Source organism: Lissotriton helveticus, chromosome 3_1 (genome assembly GCF_964261635.1).
Source record: "Lissotriton helveticus chromosome 3_1, aLisHel1.1, whole genome shotgun sequence".
In the NCBI taxonomy this organism is placed as follows: domain Eukaryota; kingdom Metazoa; phylum Chordata; class Amphibia; order Caudata; family Salamandridae; genus Lissotriton; species Lissotriton helveticus.
The window spans coordinates 72,998,446-73,011,212 of NC_136061.1; the positions used below are offsets into that span (position 1 = coordinate 72,998,446).

The window sequence follows — 12,767 nt, forward strand, 5'->3', positions numbered from 1 at the left end:
GCAGAAGAGGCCCATCAAGAACGAACTACAGCAAGGGGTGGGGTGTGGTGGGGGAAAGTTCACTATGCCCCTGCACATAGGCAGACTGAAAACGTAGAATTCATGAGTCACACATGATGCACAGTGCCAGAATGTGGGGTTACTGTAACATGGTGTTGTTTCCAGAGCTTTAAGCGGTGTAAACAAATGGGGGGTTTCTTCAAAGGGGGTGTTGGATGTAATTAAGAGCGCAGTTTAAAACACCTAGGCTAAAAATCTGTGCTTAGCATAGTGTTGTGCCCGACTGGTATTATGTTGTTTCTGTCATTGCATCCAGATATATAATGCAGCAAGTATCATTGCACCAACAACAAGCCAGGACTATTGGCTTTGTCAATGGTTGCTAGTTCCTTAAAATAAAAAAGCAGCAACCATGGCATTGTTGAATATAATATTGCAAATACTTCAGTTCAAAAATGATGAGACAGTGAAAGAACGTTAACCTGTTCTTTTAAACGTATTTCACAGGCTTCTTTAAATGAAGTGTTCTCTACATTGCAGCATGGGCGTTTTAGTTTTTATCTAACAGAAGGCCCTTCTGTACACTGAGGCAGGAGGAGGCCACCACATGCTTGAACACCCCTGACTGCCCCATTGTCATTCAGTAAGAGGCAATCAGCCCCATACAGAATCCATACAGAATTTCAATGGGCGGGAGGGGCTGCTCCTGTGCTCCTGGAGGAGTGCGAGGCGGCTCCAGCAGCGGGGGTGAGGCCTCTCACAGGGGAGCAGCGCTGCTCCCTGTGATGGCCACAATTACAGATAAAAGGCGTAGGGACGTCCGTGGAATTTACGGACGGTTGGTCACCCTAGTGTGCGCGGCGCCCCTGGCACCTCATTACGGCGAACTGGGGAGCCACGGCACACAGTTTGGGAACCACAGGTATATGTGAAAAAGACAAAAGGGTAAAGTGTCTCCTTGATAGTGTCCTAGGGAGGAGGAGAAACCCTTAAAATGGAAAAACCTCTATGCATTCTTATATCTCTAGATTGAAGGTGAAAATTATAGCTGAAGAACCTAGAAAGCCACCAAACTCCTGCTGGTAGAAGGAAAGAGAAAACAGCCAAGCTAGAAATCCAGGTGAAGAAACCCAGAGGAAGAACAAATTACTGAAAGCAAGCGTGTGAGAGAAAAAGCTGGTTATAAGGGTTTTTCGCACTGTATTCAGAAAGTAATAGCATTTGATTGATGATCAAAGAGGAAACCCAACTTTGACCTCCTCTGTTGCACGCTGGATTCCAGGACACTGCCCGTGTCTTTATTGCACGGTACTCCGGGCAACTCACGGAATACCCCTGTGCGTGACGCAGACACAGATGTGCCAGAGTGGTCTGGGCTGCATGGCCACCCAGCAGGAGACATACGTTACAACGCGGTCTTTACCCCACAATACGTTTACAACATAGCCATTAAAATGCAAGTCGTTACAACTACTTGCACTAGATGGCACAATACACTAAGGAATAGTATGATTAACTACTCCAACACCTTCCCTACTGTTACGTAGGCTTGAGTTGGAATACTAAATTATACTATTCCTAAGTCCAGCACCTCTAGCGTAAGTCGTTCCTACGACTTGTGTTGTAATGACTGCATTGTAAACGTATCTTGGTGTAAAGACAGCATTGTAACGTCATACATTCCCACCCAGCATATACTGACTGCAGAGATCCAGAAACACACAGGTCTGCGGCGTGGAACATGCCTTCATTCCTTGAATACATGCTGCATTTTGTAAGATCTTAGCATGACTCTTGACATGTATGTAACATGTTCTTGGTTTCAGAGGATTTACCAAGCTTCGGACACTTTTGTCTCACAGGTCACAGAGCTAACAGGCGTAAGTAGATTACTCTGTTGACACTTGGACTCCAAAGAGCAGGAAAGCAGGACACAGCAGCAGACAGGTGGACAAAGGAGTCAGTTGGGGATCTTATTAGTAAGCTTATTTTATTCCCCCTTCCGTCCCTGTGGATACTTGAGACTAGCAAGAACAGCTGTTCTTGAATTAATAGATGGGGAATAACAATACTTTATTTTTCCAGGACTTAAACGAGATTTACTGGATATAACATGGTAATATATAGGGAAATCAACCTTATTAAACTTTAACCTACAGTAACTCAACCATGGTTTCTATAATTTAATTTCGAATCATTATATACAGTGTGGCAACGGATGTATGTCATTACGACGCAGTGTTTACACCGCGCTACCATTACAATGCAGTTATCACAACGCAAGTCGTTACAACAACTTGCGTTGGAGGGCGCTGGATTGTGGATTATTTTAATTTTCTATTCCAACTCCAGCCCATGTAACAGTAGGGAAGGTGTTGGAATAGAAAATTAAACTATTCAATGAGCAAGAGCGCCATGCAGCGCTAGTCGTAGTAATGACTTGCGTTGTAATGGCTGTGTCTTAAAGGCCCCGCGGTGTAAACACCACGTTGTAAAGGATGTTTCCTTTGGCAACAGAAAGGTTTCATTCAAATGATTTAATCCAAATGTTCATATTGCTTTCATTTCCCAAACGAGATCTTTGCTTATTGCAAATCTTGGTGTAAAGCTACTAAGCCTTGCTTCTAGTGGACCAGGCTCATCTTACCTCAGTGGACTGTGCAGGAGAGAAAGGGAATTCTAATTTACAAAAGCATAATGGTTCTAAGGTAAAGCACACTTCTCATTCCCCAGTGGATATATAGAGCAAGACACTTAAAAAGCCATCTGGTTGACATTTCATACATGAGCTGCTGGGACCCTTATTATTGCTTAGAAGGTGCACATTTTATAATAATATACGCTCTGAAAATGTGTTCTGTCGTTTCAAGTTTCTGCAGATGCAAATCTTGATTTATGTTGTTTCGTTTCAGATGATCGCTTTCCAGAGTATGGGAAGGTGGAATTTGTCTTCTCCTACGTGCCGGAGAAGATCCAAGGTTTGTGCTCTCATTGTTAAACTTTCTGTCTTTTTTTTTTTTTTTCTGTAATTTTTTATTGTGTATAAAAATATATATTTACATGGAGCATGGAATATACATGAGTGGAGGAAGAGGGAAGAGAAAGAGGAAAAAGAAAGAAAAAAAGCGCCGGGGGGGGTGGGGGGGGTGACGGGGGTTTGGCCGCCGGCTTTCCGTGTCTTTGCGGTAGTTCGATAGTTCGAATAGTTCGGATGCCAGTTTTCCAAGTCCTGCTTGCCGTTGTTTCCTGCTGCCCCCCTTCTCGATGCTTGGTTGGTATCTTGTCCCACGCCCCGGACGATAGAGAGGATAGAGAGGGATAGAAGTCGAAAATGAAAGAGGAGAGGAGCCTTGCAAACTGGTTTCCTTTTGTTAGTGCGCCCATCGATGGTCGTCTACATTCTGCGCCTATGGGGGTTTATGTGATGATAGGTAGTGGTCTATGGGCCCCCACATGTTCGACTGCCTGTGAGTTTTTGGAGAGTGTTTAAGCCACGTATTAGGGTTGGTCAAAAGAGGTGGCACCAGATTCGTATTTGAGTAAGTATGATTACGCATGTTTGTTTGCAATTTCCATTGTAACCGATGTGAAATCTATCCCCAAATCCACATATATAGAAACAACCCATCCAACAATATTCTCTTTGATTATATTCCTTATATTATTTTCCATAATCTGTCATTTTTATTCAAAACAAATACACAGAGAGAGGGACGAAGAAAAACTGAGAGTTAGTAAGGAAATGGAAACAGATAGGATTTGAGATTCTTGTGGAAAGATAGATTGATAGAGGAAAGACTGGTCCCAAAAGATAGTACATCAGCACCAAGCTGCATCTCTACTTACCCTCCATGGTGGGTCTGCGATCGATATCGGCTTATTCTCTTTGTTGAGCCCTTCACACGTAGTCTACAGAATCATCACTGTTGATTTGATTTACCACATATTAGCGATTTTATGAAGTTCAATACATTTCTACTGATGACATGCAGTACCCTTACACCATCAACCCAAAATTGAAATCAGATGTACATTTTCATATAATGTTTTTTAATTGATTAAAGGGCTGAAAGGCCATGACAGGATCCCATAGCTAGGTTGGGAGCCAGCAGTGTTTCCAAGTACATCCAGGGGCAGATGCCACTTGACTGACTTCACTCTCAGATGAGAATGTACAAACTGGAAATCAATAACATATTGCTATCAGATTGATGCAAAGATGGTCAAAAGATACAGATAATGCTGTTCCTATTTACACTCCAGGTAAGCACAGCTAGTGTACCCAGGTGAAGTAAAGGTCGGTAGAAATATTTATATTTTGGAGCAAGAGCCCTCACCCACTATGCAAGGTAGCATTATTCATCATCGTTATCAATAACACAAGGGGGAGAGAGAGACAAATGAATGGTTTCGTTCTCCCTATGCCAATGTAAATAAACAAACAGAATCCACTCGTTTTGGGTGTATCCTCAAGGTTTGGGGAACACCTTCAATGTTTTTTAGGTCCCCTAAAAAACAATGAAGGTGTTCCCCAAACCTTGATGATTCATCATCGGGCAGCTCCTCGTTGGGCAGGGGCTGCAATGCCCAACTGGCCCCTCAAGGGGCTCTTTACCCGAGTTATTTTACCTAGATTGCCGTTAATGAAGTTTGATGAAGGTGAAAGGATTTTTTATGAATATGAAGATTGATGAGGAAAATAAAACTTAAAATAAACTAAGTACTCCCACCACATCCATTTATTATTGTGGGGGTCCTTGTCAATGAGTAAAAACAGTGGAATATGAAGGAAAGTAACATTCCCTATTATTCTCTGCAAACAGTCTACATGTTTCTTGCTCTTTATTTAATCGAAGATCTATGGCAATTTCTCAGGTCCCAAAAACCCTAATCTACCAAAAAATTTGACTATGATTCAATTATAGGAGTGTGCCCATTTTAGCAACCACCAAATTCGTGTAGCGATTGGAGTACCTCATGTGAGTTGCCGAGATACTCTATAGCTAAGACGTCTGACCTTATCCCTGTTAGGATCAGATCCCTTAGAATTCGTGTGATCTTTAATAACCACTCATTTATCAGTTTGAACGTGCCCCTAGATACTGACAGGAACCCACCCCGTGTCCGCGATCCTGGAGATCAAAGATGTGCCATTGGGTGGCTGGAGGTGTTGAAAATTTATTGCCGAAAGCAATGTATTCTTTTGCCAATTTTTATGGTTAACAAATTTACAATTTTGAAATGTTATATTAGTATGTCATAGAATGTTTACAAATGCAACCTGTTCTTCTATTGTTATTTCAGATTGTTCTAAGATTTATACTTTAGCTTTCTGATCAATTAACATCTAGGTGTTTAGTTTTTGTTCCATTTATCCAATAAACTATTATAATGTTGGCTATGATTAATCTACATCCAAGCCTAACCCAAGACATGACTACATTAATGGATAGCTGACCGGGTGATACACTCAGGAATGAAGGTCTTGTTCCTTTTAATCAACTGGCTAAGCATTTTTTGATTTCATTCTCCCCTCAAAACATCCTTGTTTAATTCCTTGAGCTTCTGGATCACGTGGAAGTTTTAGCACTTCATAAACCGAACTGTTATAAAGAAGCCGATTTAGAATTTTTTTCTGAGATAAATTTACTTTTCCCTAGCAGTGTATGAAAGACCTATTTCACCCCCACTTCTAGTTCCTGTCCGGCAGAGCCATTAATGGTTTAGAGGAAGTTTGCTCTGTTTTCCACACTATTTTATTGTGCTTTACTCCCTTCTGTAAGAGGACAGGGAAGGTCCATGCATCTCTACCAATGGAAAAGAAAAATTTACTTTTCGGAATTCAAAACAGGTTGTAATTTCCCAGCTACCTTGGCCTGTTTAGGCCTCCCGTGAGACGGTAGCACCTAGAAATGCTGATTGCATATATAAGACACTCATGGGTTTGAACAGTTACCATTCTCACAGTGCATAGCAAAGGATACTGCAGTTCATGGTACCATTGGACCCTTAATTATGACTTGCAAATTGAAAGCCTCCTGTTAGATATACCATAGCATATATATTTATAAAGCTGATGTTTAACTCTTGAGGCATCTTGGGGCTGAATAATAATTGTTTTGCTGTATTTGAACCTCTATAGCAGATAATGGTTCCATTAAAAAACATCTCAGCTCACAACTGTACCCCTCTTTTTTCCCGGTCACAGGTATGGAACATCTTGAGAATGGGCCCAGCGTCTCTGTGGACTACAACACTGCCGACCCCCTCATCCGCTGGGATTCCTACGACAACTTCAATATGCAGCGAGAAGACAGCTTGGAGGGTACGTGGTGGTAGGAAGCACAAGACACAATGCTCTTTCTCTTCTCTCCTCTCTGTATCCGGTGTGTCTGCAATGATACCTCCTTCTGTAGGAGGTGCACGTGCATGTGGCGTGACCCAAGTGTGTGGTCACGCCAAACCCACAGAGCTCTGCAGAGACACATGACCTTGAAGTGACTGCTTTTGAACACAACTGTCCTGGCTCCTCTTGAGACACAGTGATTGCAATGTCTCAAGCTTTACTCTTGCATCTCTTTTTCTGTCCCAGGACATTTCAATTTGTTTACTCTTTATTTTTCCCCATTTTCTGCTATGTCAATGTAACACGCGTTTGTTTATACTTGTGTTGAAATTATTTTCTAATGTTAGACCTCATCCATCTTCCTGTTCAGTTTATGATTGTTACTGCTAGTTTTATAGGACTCCTCAGTGTAAAATGTTTGCTTAGTTTATTGCATTTGCTTATTTTTCAATTGTGAATGTTTCATATATATGTTTCCTGCCTGGTGTATGTCTATACGTTCCTGACGCCAGCACGCAGGTTCAAATCTTGCATCACTGTAATGACTTGTCTTGGGCTGTCCCTGGTCCTTCCTTACACTCTTGCATAAGTGACCCCTAGATCTGGAGTCCACACTGATGAGTGTTTCTCTAGAGCTCCAGAGCTGGATACAGTACTGCAGACCCACCCTCCAGAACTGGAAACTATTCTCAATACGAGGTACCCATAACTGGATATAATAGTACTGATGGGGCACCTGGATCCAGACACATTGCTTCATATGTGTCCTATAGAAGTGTACTTAGTAATACATATATGTAACTTTTATGGCATCGCCCAATCTTGAGATGAAAAGTCAAGTCTCCGGACGTCACTTGTTATGTGGCTTCAGATCTCCAGATCACTATCAGCCATTTTTCCAATTCATCCCAAAATGTGAAGGCATAACACAATCTACTAGGGTTGGTATAAAATACTAGGGCTCAAAGGCCCCTGGCCATAACAAATCTCACACATTTTTATTATCTTTATCCTCTTGAAGTATTGAGGGTCACAGGGTAAAATCCTCTCTGCTACAAGAAGCTTACTTGGTTTATTGCATCAATGGTCATTTGGTTGAATGCTATAGAGGGTGCAAAATGGTCACAGTGCATATTGTACGTATATACCGTGTTTGTAATGTAATTATTTCCTTAGTGTGTATACATGTGTCTGTTCTTTTGTTTAGTTGTGTTGTGCAGCTGCCTTGTCGGGCGCCAGGACGCTCCTTAGCTGGAGCATCTGTGCGCCAAATAAAAACGCATAACATAACATAACATAACATAACATTATTATCATTAGAACCATCCTGCATTCTGTAAATGTACCCACCCAATCAGATGTTGCCCTTAAACCCTGATCCTCACTATGTACAGCATTTCTTGCACAAATACTTGATTGCAATAACTTTGAAGACATATATTAGGATCCCTGGATCAGATCCGTTAATGTCCACTGCTCACGCTCACACATGTTTTAAGGTCTCAGGGTATGCCCATTCACATGGGATCACATGTTAGAGCACTTTGATTGAGAAGTTGTCAGATCATACTTAAAGCTTTAAGGAGATTGTGTACAGGGTTTATCAGCTGTCTACCTCGGAGTCCCATGTTACAGTGATTGATGTCAAGGGATCACATCCTCTGAGGTGCACAGAGTGAAATCCTCCAAGTGGTCAGGTCTGCTAGGAAAGAATAGGTGCCTTCAGCGTTAGTGTATAAACAAGGAGAGAGGTAGAGAGAGGTAGATAACACTCTTGTTCCCCGGTTATATCTGTTAAACAACAAAAGAGTGTTGTATGGTTATACAGGACCACACGAAGGAGCAAAATGGAAAGGGAAGCGACCTCACTTAGGTAGGTTAGGAAGGCCCTCACTCACCACCTGGTGATGACATGGTTCATCATTGGGCCCCACTAAAGAGGCAGAGTGCCTCTTTAGTGTGCTTCGACGCCAGGTCTACTGCGGAGCAGGATTTGTGAGTTAAGGCGTGCAGTGAAAGTAAATTAAATGGTGGTGAAGGGTATATAAAAAATGTCTAAGTGTAGCCAAAAAATGATTTATTGTATGGTCATTTAGGGCATATATTTAAAATTATGTGTTGGAAAGTAGTTCACAATTAATTGTGTGGTTATTTCCAAGATTTATCGTCAGTCAACATGTTTCTGCCTATGAAACGGTGTAAAGTTACCAGGCATTCATCTGGACTATAGAAGTGTTCTAGTCCCTGGCGGTATGGACGCGCTAAGGCCCACCCTTACCTAGGGGCGTGAAAGTGAAAAAGAAGGTGAAAAAAGTGCACTCTGCCTCTTTAGTGGGGCCCAATGATGAAGCATGTCATCACCAGGTGGTGAGTGAGGGCCTTCCTAACCTACCTAAGTGAGGTCGGTTCCCTTTCCATTTTGCTCCTTCGTGTGGTCCTGTATAACCATACAACACTCTTTTGTTGTTTAACAGCCTTCAGCTTTAGGTCAAAAGGAAAATTCACCTTCTCTCCTTGAAGGTCATATGGCATAGGAAGGTCAAGAAGGCAAGAATTTGACTAATGGAAACAGAATCAAATAGGGTAAAATCCACAAAGGGGAACAGTGTCAAATCAACCCTTTTAGTCTCATGGGCACAACTTTAAGGTTTTGTGGCACACAAGTATATTGAATTAAAAGATAATGGATCAAACTCCCACACAGGTTCACTGGGTAAACTCTTAACATGTTCTAGGGGTAAGATCCACTAAAGTGAAATAAGCAAGGGTCGAAAAGTTAAATGTTCCAATTGGCTGGGGGTTAAAAGACCAAATTCATCTTAAACCTCAGAGTGAACTCTCCTATCCCCTTCAAAGGAAAGGCAATGGGGATGAACCACAATATTTTGGGGGATCACAGTGGAAGGTGACAAATTCTCATTGGGTGTTAAGGTCTTATCTCTTCAGCTCAAATTTTTATTTAAACATGGTTAAATAAATGTGTGTAATTAATTTGCAAATTACTTTATTGTTATTTGAGATATTAAAGGCATTATGCATTTCGCAAGGCTACATGCTGTTCACGTGATCATACTGAGAAAAGATTGTTCCCATTGCACTATCTTTACCTTGAGTGCCCCATATTTTTTCAATAAATTCTTTGTGTATTCCACAAAGCAAATGGAATCGCCTCAAGGTGCTTGTGTGTGCTATTTTTAGTGTGTGAGCGGTGTGTGTGAAATGGTGCCAGAGTGAGAGAGCTGGCGGCGGAAGTCCTCCACAGAAGAGTGAGCTTCTCACATTGGTCTTTATCGGGAGTCAGTCCGGCGTAGGAAGGTGAGACGGTGGGACAAAGCCAACGCTCAATCAGTGAAGCTGTCACTAAGCACCAGATATGATGTTGAATCAGATGTCGGTTGTGGCTGGAAGCCACCAGCATCGTTTCACGTGTGGGACCAAGTACGTTGCTAGAGTTTGAGTATAAGAAGGCTGGAGCGCCGGTTACAGTGTTGGAACAGGGCAAGTCTGCAACAGAGTAGGAGCTGTATGGAGTACTGATCCAGTACTCATGGGGAGGTGTGGTGCAGTGGCCAGGACAGCTGACTTCGGAGCACAGGGCTCACGGTTCGATCCCCAGCTCCGGCTGCAACTCAGCTCAGCACAGTGTAACTCTGGGCAATAGCTCACTTAATTTCGACGACGACGACCCCCAGCACCTTGAGACCCGTAAGGGTGAGTAGTTTGCGCTTTACAAATACGGATGTATTTATTTATTTATCCAATAGCTTTCCAAGAACCGGAGCCGGGTTCTATGTCTGCCAAGCGAACCTTCCCAGTTTAACACCAGAACTGATGCGGTGGCATGGGAGAACATCCTTTACGAAGCAACTTTTACACGCACTACCATTACGACGCAACTTTTACAACGCAAGTTATTACAACGCATTGCGCTGGGGGGCGCTCTAGGATAAGGAATAGTTTAATTACTATCCAACACCTTCCCTACTATCCACGGGGACTGGAGTTGAAATAGTAAATTAAACTATTCACTATCCAGTGCCCCTCAACGCAAGTCGTTGTAACGACTTGCGTTGTAAAACCTGTGTCGTAATGGCAGGCGTTGTAAAAGCATGCGTTGAAACGTCATACATCCGGTGGCATGTGCACTCGATCAATGTGTGCATCAAACTAGCCTACAAACCAAGAACATAGGGCAGTCTTTCTCCTGTCCAGTAGCAAATAGCAGATTTCACGAGCAGTCAGTAACTACCTTACTTTGATTGGTGTCCTCGCTGGCAGCAGCTGTGGAGTTTGGACAGAGCACGAAGACCCCTCCCTCCATCTAGCCCTCGAATTATCCTCCCTCCTTGGCAAAGAACTTCTCCTGTCACTTTGCAAGATGACTAGAGATAGCAATTTGGAAGTGTTTTTTTTAACTCTCTAAAGTTCTTTATCTATATAAGATACATACATCTGTTGTTTTTCCTTTAAGTGTATGAGTTGTATGTAATTACACAAGCCTGAATAATGTTTTGGCATTTTATATAAAGTGTTTATTCACTACCCAAAGGAACCCACTTTTGAATTATTTGTTGGCCTTTTACATAAAGTGTTGTTTTTTACCCAATGAAACACATTTTAGCACACTTAACATAATTGTAGAATGAGTTCAAACCTGCTGTAACTCACAATTCTGCTTTGCAAGTTACATCTACCTGTTTGCAATGGGTGCATAACACACTTAACTCATTTACAATGATTCATGACCTATAGGTTGCGTAAGATAACTGCAACAAACCTTTTAACTTACTGTGATATATTACGTGGAAAGAAATATAACGTGTAACATATAAATTACATACAGTGCTCTGCTGGTTTCACATTAATCCTCTAAGCTATTGTACGAGGATTAAGACCTGTGACTAGATACTACACACAGATCACTCCAGCTTGTGCATCAACTACCTAAGCTGTCTTTCCAGTAATCTACCCAGAGGCTTGCTGGTTCTACACACATCTGGAGCACCTGGTTGAAATCACTAAGCTATTTTATTTGTCGCCAATAAAGCCAGAACCACTGTAGTATGCTTGTTTTCCTTGTTATCAATTTCTTTGGAAATTGAGAGTTTTTAGAAACAATGCCCTGGTCCTGACAGACCATGCGCTGATCCCATTGGCTCTGCTGCTTCTCGTGACCCTGCACTTCATCATGAGTCTGCCTCCCTTCACTGCACCCCTGTAACTCCACCCCTTTTAACTGAACCTCCATACCTCCAATGTGTGGATTCCCTTTATTATTAATATCATTTTTGAGTTTGTATGTACATGTTATATTGTGAGTGAGTAAATGGTTGAATGCAGAAATGAACCAGTGGATGAATGTATGAGTGCAAGGATGAGTGACAGAGTGCATCTGTAATGAATTACTGAGTGCCTAGCCTAACCAGTGGACAGAAGAGGAACTACAGTTATAAGCCATACCTGTTGGAATTTCCAATGCTTGTTCAGCCTGGTGCAAAGTTCAAGCTTCAGGAAGTAGGGACAGAATGTTGTGATGTTCATTCTATTATTATATCTCCTTTCTGCTTTGTTGTGTCTATTTGTCTGTTATCTGCGCCTTGATGCCCCTTGGGGTTAAGTTATGCGCATTATAAGACACCCATTCATTCATTCATTCATGTACTGTTATAGTTCAGTTATGGAGGAGAAGTCTCTTCTGATGCAGTGTGCGAATTCTTAGGTACAGGGTTAGAGTTCTGCCAATACTGGGAGCTAGGGGTAAAATGGTGGCGTTGGGGGCTAAAATGGTGGCATGCAGGGCAAAGCTGCTGGTATGCAGGGCAAGCAAAGATAACATGCTGAGATGATGGATTGGAATGCTAAACGTTGTAATCTAACTACTGGTATTCCAGGCTAGGATGCTAGGATGAAGAGTTAGGATGCTCAGTTGCAGTGATGGACTGCTGAGGTGCAGGATTAAAATGTCGGGGTGTGGTATTACGCTGCTAGACTCCAGGAAGAGTATTACATTGTGGGCAAACATAACAAAGATGGACTCGGTGAAGAGTGTGGTGAGGGTCACTAGTGTCTATCATATCTCCCAGACATTCATTGACCTTGGGGCTGAATGGGGCCCTCTGAAGGGCTAGGGGCTGCTTGAGGGGTTGAGCCCCACACCGCCCCCTGGTACAGAGGGTGAAGAGGCCTGGGCTATGCCCCTGATAATATATATGGAATAAGGTACCCTCCTGCCATAAATTATAGGTATACTGCAAGTCATCGAGGAGTTCCATGACCATATGGAGGATCAAGGTAGAAGGCAGAGCACCTTTTATAAGCATATGGAACTGTGAGATGACCTGCAATATCCTTATTATGTAAGGCAGCGGGTACTTTATTCCGTGTAATACATGGCCTCATCATGACTTTTCCCACAAACCAC

At 42.4% G+C, this 12,767-nt stretch overlaps 1 protein-coding gene across 2 annotated transcripts in view; it reads left to right on the forward strand.

The window, feature by feature from the left end:
* Positions 1-12,767, forward strand: part of TNS1 (tensin 1) — a 1,078,078-nt gene that overhangs the window by 734,786 nt on the left and 330,525 nt on the right. For both annotated transcript variants that reach the window (XM_078679262.1, XM_078679263.1), the window contains 2 exons: positions 2,913-2,978; positions 6,209-6,325. In XM_078679262.1, the coding sequence (XP_078535388.1) occupies positions 2,913-2,978; positions 6,209-6,325 (183 nt within the window). The remainder of the gene's footprint in view (positions 1-2,912; positions 2,979-6,208; positions 6,326-12,767) is intronic.